Consider the following 11,755-nt stretch of genomic DNA (forward strand, 5'->3'; position numbering starts at 1 on the left):
ATGCTCAAAAAGACTTATTTTACCCTTTGCCATCCCCTTTCTAGGTTAAAAGTAAGCTTGGAAAATATGGAGTTTAGCTGTCTAACATAATGAAGATATCAAAGCATAGATACGAATACCTGTGTGAAGGAGAAGGGAGAAAAAGAAATGGTTAAGAAACTGTAAAGTTCTTTATACAAATTTATGCATGCACTATATAAACACATACTTTGCTAAGCTAAGGCCAGCATAAATCTTTAATTTGGAAAGCATGGTAAGAATAAACAGTACTGTATTTAGAGAAGTCTGTGTGTGGGTGCACGCCCTTACAAGTGTTTGTTTCTGGAAAGATCCTGTCCTTTTTTTACTGTTTGGCTTTCTGATCAACAGAGTCTCTTTCCTCTATTTGGTAATTCAACTTCATGCTGAATGTTTTATCTGCTGTCCAAAATGGCCTGCATGTCTGTCGTTTGTGCAGTTTTCATTCTGTTGAATTGGCAGGCAAGTTGATACACTTCTGCTGTATGGAATCAAAATTGAACTACATCCTGATTTTCTAAGGAAGAATCATAGCCCTCAAAAGGCAATGCTCGTTTCTCATTCCATTCCATACAGCTCTCTGCTTCAAATGAGACTGAAATTAATACCGGTTTCCAGCTTTATCTAAAAGGAAGAAAACTCTAGGACTTTTTCCTTATTGTTCATATGAAATCATTTAAAGTTCACACACCCATCAACATACTCTTGTGTGGGCTACCTGGTAGGATGTCTGATGACTGAGTTGAATTTGTGGTGATGCTAATATGGAAGAGAGTTTCTTTATAAAAGGAAAATATTGAAACAGACTGGAAATCTTGGAGAAACACAATCAATTTCTTTAGTATTTTCAATAATATTTCTAAAACCAGGTTGTTGGGCTTTTAAAAAGGTATTTGGTGGGATGTATTTATTTTGCTACACTTTAAATCATATATTATCCATATCTATGTTTTGACATCTTCATAATTAGATATATACTAAGAAAAACAGAAACCAAACAAAAACCAGGTAGTCCTTGATTTACAACTGACAATTCATTCAGTGATCATTCAAAGTTATAGAAGCCCTGGAAAAAAGGTGACTTACAACTGGTCCTCCCACTTACAATCAGTGCAGCATTCCCAGGGTCATTGAATCACCATTTGTGACCCTCCCAGCAGTCCTTTAATAAGCAAAATCAATGGGGGAAGCCAGATCAATTTAACAACTGCAGCCATTCACTTAAAAACAATGGCAAAAAGAATCCAACCTACTTAAAAATTACCTTGCTTAGCAGTGGAAATTTTGGTCCCAACTAGGGTTGTAAATTACTACTTGAGTACTACCTGAGTAATTGAGTTAGTAATCAATTCATCATGTAAGGAGGGGGTTTCTGGATAGCTATTACAGCAATGATTCAGTAGGACAAATATTCTTTATTGGTCATAAACTGTTGAAATTTATAAAATAGTAACTGCTTCCACAATAGCATTTGACTTTCTTGATTTAGAATTTTCAAACTCTTCAGATGTTTTAACCTTGAGGTGCAATTTTTGGTACAGTTTTTCCTTAAATGGTTGACAAAGGAATACATAAATAACAGGATCAAGACAAACATTTACAGCCGACAGTAGCAATGTCAGTTCTTTTAGGTGAAACAGTATATTTTTAATCTCACAGTTGTAATCAGGTTTGATTTGTTTTAATGTATATGGGGCTCTGACCAGGTGGTATGGAACAAAACAAATGATGAACACAAACATGATGGTGAAAATGTTTCTATTAGTCTTTTTCTTTGCCAGCTTGGAGTTTTTCTTAAATTTTTGGTGTGAAATATATATTTTCTTTGCAATGGAACTGTAAAAGACTATTAGGAGCAAAAACACAATCCAGAAAATTCCTAGGCATGTGTAGCTTGAAGCTGTGTGCCACTGGACTCCAAGACGGCTTTTGAGCTTCATACAGTCCTTTGAATTGTTTTCCGTAGGAGTTTGATTTGTTAAAATAATATTGGGAAAAGTGATAACAATCTGTAGCAGCCATATGATCAGGCATATAATTTTGCTACACTGGACATTATAAGCCGAAGTGCTGAATTGAGGCTTCATTACTTTAAAGCATCTGTCAAAGCCTATGAGTCCAAATAATGTTATACTAATATACATATTTAGGTAAAAGATGACAGTAGAAAAGCGGCAGACAACAACATTGAGCTGCCAATGTCCAACTTGGGAGTCCGAAAAAATTTTAAAAGGATAAGTTAAGCTCATAATAAGGTCGGCTGTGACCATGTTCTTGAGATAAACAATAAAACTTGTTTTGCTAGGAATGTGAAGAAAGATCCAAGCTGCCACTGCATTTAACAGTATTCCACCTATAAAGATGAAACCGTAGATCAATGGAATAATTTGTTGTGTAATGATTTTATTGCTATTACAGTTATTTTCTGAAGTATTGCTTGAATTGACCATGTTCAGTTCATTTTCAGTCCCTGAAAATAAAATAAAAAGATCAAGTCAAATTTAAGAAAACAATTTCCATGCATTTTTCTCTTTTAAGATATCAGAAGGTCACATGCAATTGCAAGTAAAAGGGCAACCTTCTCAAATAAAGTATTACTATTTTGAAATATAATTTCAAACAGGATCAAAGCAATTTCTTGCAAATAATCATCACAAAAGCAGCATGTGATTTTTTAAATGCTTTTATTTACTATATTTATGTAAACAACTTCATCTAATGTGGAGATGCACTAGCTAAGCAGCCCCTTGGGTACTTTCAGAGAATTGTAATTTTTAATGTGATAGAAGAAAATAATTAATTGTTTCTACTGAAATTTGAAGCTAGCCTCTGATAACAACACCTGCTTGTAGTTTTCTTAATAAGAATAAGGAATATTTTGCCATTACCTTCTTAGAAATGTTTTATTTTCAACTTGCCAATTTAGTTTAAAGCTACATTACCTGGTGGTTTCCTAGTCCAGTATTGGGCAGCAATAATTCTGCTCAATTTTTTAAATTTCTGCCAAGAAACTCACCTTTTATAAAGCAGCTTTAAACAATGTCCTATCATTTTTTAATTTTACCTACTTGTAAAAGGTATCTCAGCTCACAGAAGGAAAAACCCTCCTTAGTTTTGGGAAAAGTAAATGAGATGCTTGTAAGACCTATGCCAGCTGTTTTAGGTAATGTAGGCAACAAGCACAAATGATTAATACTAATTTACCTTTATTGTAAGTGTTACCATAAACAAATCTAGATCTAAAAATACTTTCCTTTCTCTTGAACTAGGGAAGGTCCCATCTGAGATGCTTCCCACACTCCTTTTCCTTCTGTGGACTAAGAGACCTTTTGCTTGATAGTTGTCTAAGCTTCTGTCTCCCAAAGTCATTTTCAGAAATATTAGAGATACAAATGCATCTGTAGATGCACACAAAAAATACATGCAATCTATTAACTAGAATAATTGCACAGTGGCAGATAGGGCAGCACTCCAGAGGGTTAATTTCATTGCCCAGAAGATCATTGGTAGCCCTCTCCCCTCTTCCAAAGAAAATAAAGCTCCTGCTGCCTTAAGAAAGTTCAAAACATTCTCAAAGATCCATCTCATTCTGGGCACCCCCTTTTTTTTTTTGTACTATTACCATCTGGCAGACGGTACAGAATAATAACAACAAGGACAAATAGGCTGAAAAACAGCTTCTACCCCAGCGCAGTAACTCTATTGAATTCTACTATATAGTGCAATATTAATGCAATATCAGGGGTTTTCAGTTCAATGTATAGAACGTGAAGGATGTGTGTTTATTTTCATAGTCATAATATACACTGAAGATGGTATTTAATTTAGTTGTATGAAGTGCAATGACAATAAAGTAAATGAAACTAATAACTGATCAGACTTTATGCTTCTAATGAAATGGGCCTATATTATTTTTGTAAACAGATGGTGATGTTTACTATTTTTTCCTGAAATAGCCACAGGTTCCCTGATTATGGAAATAGATTTCTTCACGTATAGAAGCCTCTTCACTATGACCAAGTATTTAGAATATAAGATCATAATGTGATATTTTTAAAAATAAAATCATATGTATAAGTATATGTATTATCCCTTGATGAATGCACAGAAAAAATATATCGCATAGCCTTCATGATTTGCGTAATCCTGTTTTAACTGGGGGAAGCATAACTGGATTAGAATTCTTGTTCAGGATACCACAATTCAAAAAAACAACCTGAAGTTACCATAATAAATGTTCCAATCCTACTTTCACTTCCCATAAATGCAGCTTTTCCTTCCGGTCTCCTTTTTAAGTTATGTAAGTCTATAAAGTCAGTTTTTTTTTTTCATTTTAGCATTTCTCCTTTTAATGAGTTGAACATGCGAAAATTATAGGCAAACTTTCTCAGTAGAAAAGTGCTATTGATAAAGATACACTAGGGCTTATTTTTCATAAGGTTTTATGGGACAAATAGGATTGCAGGAAATGTGAGAGAGAAAAAGCAGTTCATATCAGTTTTTCATATTCACTTAATGATATACTGAGAAATATGGATCTGAATATTAATGTGTTAGAACAAGGTGCAAGAAATGCAATGACTGAATCCAAATTATATATAAATGTTGAAAAATTAACATAGATGAACTTACGTTCCTTGGTAAAAGTTTGCTAAAATTGGAAAATAGAAGGATAAATTTTAAGATGTAGAAATGCTGAGGGAAAGGCAGTGAGTGCAATAACAGTCGCTGTCTTGAAGAACATGCCAAGAAGTATGTAGTGAATGAATAATGACTAAATTATAAAAATGATACATAAAACTGAGAGAAGGAACAAGACCAAGTATGCTATAGATGGTTGGAGTTAAGTTTTTCAGAAAAAAGTGAGAAGTTTAAAGAACAAAAGGCAATATATGAAGTATATGAAAATGATAGATTATATGATTATATGTGAGAAAGATATAGAGAAGTATAGCGAACAGTATTGGTATAACTAAGCTTTCTTTTCTTTTCTTTAAAATATCCTTTATTTAAATCACGCTAACAAGTTAAATGGTTGCAACTATTAAACAGGATCTATTCCCCCCCCGCCCCCAAATCCATAAATGTCTTTGTGAGGAATATTTCTGCATACATAGGAAATTTCTACTATTGTGATTTACAGCAGAAAACTTAATGAGTTGATTTAAAAATGAAGGAACAGCTAAAAGAAAAATGTGATATTTACACAATTGAACTTGACTTTGGACATGAGAAGGCCAAAGAGATTGCAGAAATAAACTCTGCAGAGGATTACATATATATTGTGTTAATGGAAACCAATGAAAAATGTATCAACTATTTTCTCTTTGAAACAATTTCAAAATTCCAGGATGCGTTTTTATGGCCTCTTAAGACAACAGCTCCATATATAGATCCATTTCCTTGAATCAAATTAAGGTGAGAGTTTTGAGACACTAATGTCATAGAACTTCTTGTGATCTTTTCAGACTGGTTGATTTCAAGGTGAGGAACACAATACCTACAGTAATTTTTATAACAGCTTAGCACAGTATGGGCCAAGAAGAAATTTGGACCCATTTCATTTCTCTGCTTGCAAACCAGAGTAGCATTTACACCAACTGTTAGCATTCAAAGTAGAATAAGCAGGAAAAGCAAAAGAAGTTACTTCCAAGAAAGAATCTATGTTCATAAAATATTGGTTCTTTTTGCTGTTTATTTCCAGAAGCCCATTGACTTTGTAGTCCTATCCTATTATTTCATAACTGTACTCTAGTGGCCCCTCTGAGTTTACTAAGCACAATTTGTTATATACCATGAAATACCTGGTTACCATTCCTTTCACATCTATATTGCATAAGCCTGTAACTCCCCTTTTCTAGAACTATATTTGCCTCCAGTGCCGTCCATACAGTAATGTAATCTATACTGGTATCCAGTTCAAACCTGTCCCTAAAAAGCACATCCAGTTCATTATAAACCAAAAGTGTTTTTCCCCTCATTTCTGTTCTGCAGAGCTTTGAAATCTCTGGATTGCTCTGATGTCAGAAACCCAAAATTATTCTGCCAAGTATGAAGTTTACAGAAAGGCAAAGATTTCTAACAATGAATTATACCTTGTTTAATAATAAAAATAACAAAGTAATAAATATAGCTTAAATATTGTAATTGTGTAATGTGCAATATTTCTGTACAAAATAGCCAGCATGGGCTATATATTCTTTGCTCAATAATGCTATATTATACGAAACATTCAAAATAAGAGGTAAGTCATTTGTTCATTAGCATTGGTTATCAAGCAAAATTTGCTTCATGTTGCAAGTGTCCAATAACATAAATAAGTCTTTTAAAAGAGTTAACTTGGCTTCTCCTTCTAATTATGGTATTGTTTGCCTTCCTGGCATTCCACATATACACACAAAACTTGTTTTCCATTTTTATTTTTCACCAAAACTTTAAAAAAAAATTAAATTCTCATTTAATCCCAGTAACTATGAGTAGATAGCTAATTATACTGATATATTTGAGATGGAAACAATCTTTAATACAAATGCAATCAGGTTTAACTTTATAGATTTTTTTAAAAAGTATCAGAGGTACAAAGATGAGATATAACTGGTTTTATAACTGCTTGAGTAACTAGTTCAGGAGAAGCTATAATTAATGCAATGTATAGCTAATAATGAACAATTAAATATTATCTTTATCTTTATTTGTAACTTACTGGTGTGTTGATTCTCATTACTAGTTTTAAATTGCATTGAGATTTAACAATAACCTTTATAACGGTGTTGGAAGTGAATGATGTACAGTCAAAAAACTACGTGTTAAAATAATATACCATGTCATATTCAGCATACATCTACTAAGTTATTGTGTTTTAAATATCTTTTCTAGTCCGCAGTTTGGAGTTATAATCCTATGGCTAGATTTGAGATTAAGCATTTTGACAAGAATACATTTTTAAAAAAATCAAAGCAAATAAATGTAAAGTAACTTCTTACCAGTATGGACTTTGGTTGTTTTTCAGATGATTCAGAAGTGAGGGTACCCTTTCAAATCCATGCTAAAATAAAGTTCCCAGTACTTCCCACACTGGTTTAGTCCCAGAGTTGTAGAGTTTGTGGCTTCCAGCTGATACTACAGCTGGCCATGAGAGGCTGATTAAATTGAAAGTGACAAATCTAAAAACCTTGCCAAAAAAAAAAAAAAAAGGAAATGTATGAAGAAGCTGAAACCATAATAGTTTTCTAGTAGCAAAAGCAACTCTTCCAAAATTCTAATTTCCTCCTCCTTCCACGCCCAGTTCTTATAAACTAGAAAATTCCCAAGAAATTGGCTTAAGCAACAAACAACATACCCAGCTTTGGTAATAAATATTCTATATGTACTTCCACATTAAGCAGAAAAAAATTATTTGACCATATTTTTTGGTTTTAACTGGTTAGATTTAATGAATGTTTTCAAAGTGATATGAGCCTTGTATGGAAACAGTGAAAATCTTTTCTAGGACTGCATTATTTTTATGGAAGAAGTGCTGGTGCTTTCCAAAAAGTTAATGTCCTTATTAGTGGAATAACTGCAAGAGCTTCTGACAAACATACTTTGTAATTATTTTCTTTTTATATTGAGTGAGAAATGAATACTGTTTAAAAATGAAAATACATGAAATCATGATGAGTAATATGTTAAAAGTCCTTGTGGGAACTGCTGTATAAAATCAGTCAGATCTCACGGAAAATTACCACCTGTTGAGACCCGCACAGGAAGAGTTCATGGTTCTAAGAAGTTGAAATTCCTGATGTAATTACGTGAAACAAAGGGGTTTTTTTAATGCTCTTTTTTATGTTTTAAAGCTAATTATATAAGGAATTAGCTCCATACCCATGCTTTGCTATGAAACTATGTGATTGGGCTTAGTTTTTTGGGAGGAAAATAAGGGAAAAATTGTGCCTCTGCCTTTCAGCATCCATCGGTATTCATCTGCTTAGCATCCTTTCATAGTGAGAGAGTTGAGGGCTACTTGGAAACTGAAGCAGTATTTGCTGTGTGAGCAAGAAGGAGACAGCAAGGAGCCTGGGCATGGTTTAGCTCAAGTGTTCTGTACTAAAGCTGGTTGCTGCTGTGAAACCAAAACTGAAACTGAAACTCCTCTCCTCTGCTTGTGTTTTGCCTTTGGAACAGATTTCTTTTGAGGTGGGGAGGGGGAGTAAAACTCCTTAGCATCAGAGAGTATTAATAATAATATATGAAATACTAATGCTCTGATGGTCATTATGAAAAATCCACCTAGCCAAGAGGAACATACGTGCCAAATTTCAAGTTTGTAGGCTTTATGGTTCTGGAGATTTTGTGATGATGCGTGAGTGGTATTTCGCTTTTATATACATAGATAACTATTTAACTCTGACATAATATTAATATTATTGAAGACAATCAAATTGCTACAGTATAAATTCTAAAGCAGGGGTCTCCAACCTTTTGGACCTCAGAGACCACCAAACTCATAATGTTAAATCCCGCAGACTATTAATATGAATTTTGACTGACAGTGGCTTGCTGACGTTGGTGTGAAAGTCGGTCCCATATTCCAGAACAGAAGTAGTCACAGGACTGATCCTTTGGTCATCCCGGAGCAGCTGCTCCTCCAGTCCATGGCAGGCCGGTGCACCCAGGTGGAGGAGCCGCTGCTCCAGGATGACCAGCTCTGGAATATGGGACTGACTTTACCACCAACATCAGCAAGCCATCCCGGGGTGGATTTCTCTCCCTCACCATTGGTCTTACCTTCCAGTTCCAGCTCGCGTGGCTCTACTCAAGATAAAGTTTCCACTCAGCTGAAGTATGGGATACAGTAGGTAGATGGGTCATGTGGGCGGCACAGCCTTGTGTTCCCGAGCAGCATGGATTAATTGCTTTGGGGGGGGGTGCATTGGGGGGGAACATTTCTCTGTGGACCACCAAAATTTTCTCACGGACCACCAGTGGTCCTGACTATTGGTTGGCGACCACTGTTATAAAGAACATGGGTGGCATGAAATGTGCCACTTGAATGAACACTTGATTCAACTGTAGATTCACTTTCTGTTGTTTAAGATTGGGAAATATCACATACCACAATGTTTGGTTTTTTTCAACATGAACTTTTAAAAAGAAAGAAGAAGTAGCGGTGCTTATATAAAACAGACTACATTGCTGATAGATAAGAATGAAATGACATAGGTGCTAGGACAATTCTTTCTGTACATATTTAAATTTCCTTAAACGTTGATATCACCCTCATAATTCCTATTGGTTATCTTTCTTTCTTACCTTCCCCACATTCTATGTTTACTTCAATTATAGATGTATTCTTGAGCATTTTTATTAAGAAGAAAGCCTAATTGGGGCTTACCATCAGATAACTCTGCATCAACTGTGTGCACACTTTCAAATCTCAAAAAACCAAGCCAGTAGAGGTGATCCTTGATTTACAATCATTTGTAAACCATTTTTACCATTATTGAAATTTGAATGGCATTGAAAAAAAGTCCTCGCACATTTTAGAGTCATCGCAGTATCTCTGTGGTTACATTTGGGCATTTGTTGTCACGACATGTATGTATGACAACTACAGTGTCCCAGGCAGTGGTGGTATTCAACCGGTTCTGCCCGGTTCTGGCAAGCCAGTAGGAGCGATGAGCAGTGTAGACCAAACTGGTTCTCTTCGCCACTCTGGACCCACCTACCCACCTGGGCTTCCATATTCACTTTTATTCTCTAAATTTGCAGCTGCTTTGCGCGGCATAGAAGAGTGCCGCATGGCAGCTGCTGAAGCGATCGGGATCATGCAGGCTTGCAAGAGGTGAATTAGATTGCCTCTGTGCCACACCCACCGAACCAGTGGCAAAAATATTTGAATCCCACCTCTGGTCCCAGGGTCATGTGATTGCTATTTATGACCTTTCCAATCTGCTTATGACAAGCAGCAACAATGGGGGAAGCTGGATTTGCTTAAAGATTGTGCAATTCACTTATAACTGCAGTGATTCAATTAACAACCATAGCAAAAAAAGGTTGTAGAAGAGGGTGCAGCTCACTTAACAATTTAGCAATGGAAATTATAGTCCCAATTGTGGATTGTAAATTGAGGACTACCTGTATGTCACTGTTATTTCTTAAGAAATTTACAAGAAAGTTTTGATGTTATTATACAGGCACGTAATACAACCATGAATAGAGTGTTCTGTGCCAAACCCTTCACAACTATATGCCATCATAAAAGTTAAAAATAACAATGTGATTAACCAGATTTATTTAAAGGAAAACAGGAGTTTGTTTATACAATCTTGCCAATTATATTTACTTTAACATCACATTTTCTCTATAGTTTGTTGAGAACAGGTTTCCTTAATTTTTCTAATTGTAGATAGTTGTCAACTTGCAACTAAATTGGGACAAGAATTTCTACTGCTAAGTAGGGCAATTATTATGTTGGTTGTGCTGGATTTTATGACCTTTTTTGCCAAGGTTATTAAATGTATCACTGCAGTTGTTAAGCAAATCCAACTTGTCCCATTGATTGTGCTTGTCAGAACAAAATTGTATGACTCAAGACACTGCAACAAAATCATAAATACCTGCTGGCTGCCACGTATCCAAATTTTGATCTCATGATCCAAATTTTGATCATGTGATGGTCATAAGTATGAAGATGGTTATAAGTGATTTATTTCAATGACATTGTAACTTTGGATGGTTGCTAAATATGGGGTTGTCAACTGAGAACTACCTGGAGGAGAGGTGGATTTTCTGGTAAGGTAGAGATGTACAATTATCATAATGTTTGGCTAGGTTGCTGGTGACACAATAATTCTAGATTAGAATAACTTCAAAATTAAAGTCATCGTGCTGATAGGCTTTCAGCCCCAATTCAAAATGCTGATTATTAAAGTCCAGTAAAATGCAGTAGTGGGATTCATCCATTATTGTCTTGCCACAACTGATTCTGCCTATGTGGTCAAATCTATAAGGTCTCTTTATAATAATAAAGTCCCCACTCCTCAAAAGCTCCACGGGACAGGTTTTTGCTGTGGAGCACCAGTCTTTGGAATATCCTGAATATATCTGTTGCTCCAACTCTTGAGTGCCTTTCACAAACAAATACAACCAATCCGCTCCTTTCTCTCTCTCTCTCTCTCTTTGGCTTTAGTTGATTGTGAATGGCTATCATAGGAATTGATGAGTATTTTTATAGAGTTTATATTATTTCTTTTTCATGTTTTTAATCCATTTTATATGTTGCTGTTAGCTGTTGAGAAAGCCTTTGAAGTAGGCCTATTTTAAAATAATGCATAATTAAATTAAAATGAATTTCAAAAAGGCTTGATGCATGTATTAAGAGAACTCTGTCATAAGATTAAAGAGTTGCAATGGATTGTGTTTAACTATACGTTAGAGACATTAAAAAAAATTTTTTGTGGGGGGCAGTGTAGGTGAAGTGGCAGAACTTGGGGGTTGAATTAAAAGAGAGATAAGCCTGGAATCCCTATACAGCCAGAAGCAAACTAAGCCCAACTTTCCTTGAATTAATGTTAGTGTGAATTTGTTAGGCATGTCAGTTTATACCTTATCAACAGTAATACATTGCTATCTTTTTGCTGTGCATATAACTGCTGTTAATAATCCTACTTTTTAAACTTCCATTTGATGAATTCAAAATTGCATCTTCACTTCTCCTGCTTATTTTAAAGATTTGCATTATGATTACCTGAGGAAT

General features: G+C 34.9%; 2 protein-coding genes across 4 annotated transcripts in view; one reads left to right on the forward strand and one right to left on the reverse strand.

Moving 5' to 3' along the window:
• MED12L (mediator complex subunit 12L) overlaps positions 1–11,755 on the forward strand; it is a 188,167-nt gene that overhangs the window by 66,167 nt on the left and 110,245 nt on the right. The window lies entirely within an intron of this gene.
• On the reverse strand, positions 1,414–7,189 carry P2RY14 (purinergic receptor P2Y14). The gene is made up of 2 exons (XM_026701616.2): positions 7,002–7,189; positions 1,414–2,488 (listed from the first exon to the last, which is right to left on the reverse strand). Exon 2 carries the CDS (start codon positions 2,466–2,468, stop codon positions 1,458–1,460), a length of 1,011 nt encoding a protein of 336 aa, XP_026557401.1. The 5' UTR covers positions 2,469–2,488; positions 7,002–7,189; the 3' UTR covers positions 1,414–1,457.

The sequence above is a fragment of the Pseudonaja textilis genome, chromosome 4, assembly GCF_049901715.1.
Source record: "Pseudonaja textilis isolate UNSWEBS1 chromosome 4, rPseTex1.2, whole genome shotgun sequence".
In the NCBI taxonomy this organism is placed as follows: domain Eukaryota; kingdom Metazoa; phylum Chordata; class Lepidosauria; order Squamata; family Elapidae; genus Pseudonaja; species Pseudonaja textilis.

Coding starts and splice junctions, on each gene's coding strand:
- P2RY14 (XM_026701616.2), bottom strand. CDS start 2,468: ATGGTCAATTCAAGCAATACTTCAGAAAATAACTGTAATAGCAATAAA.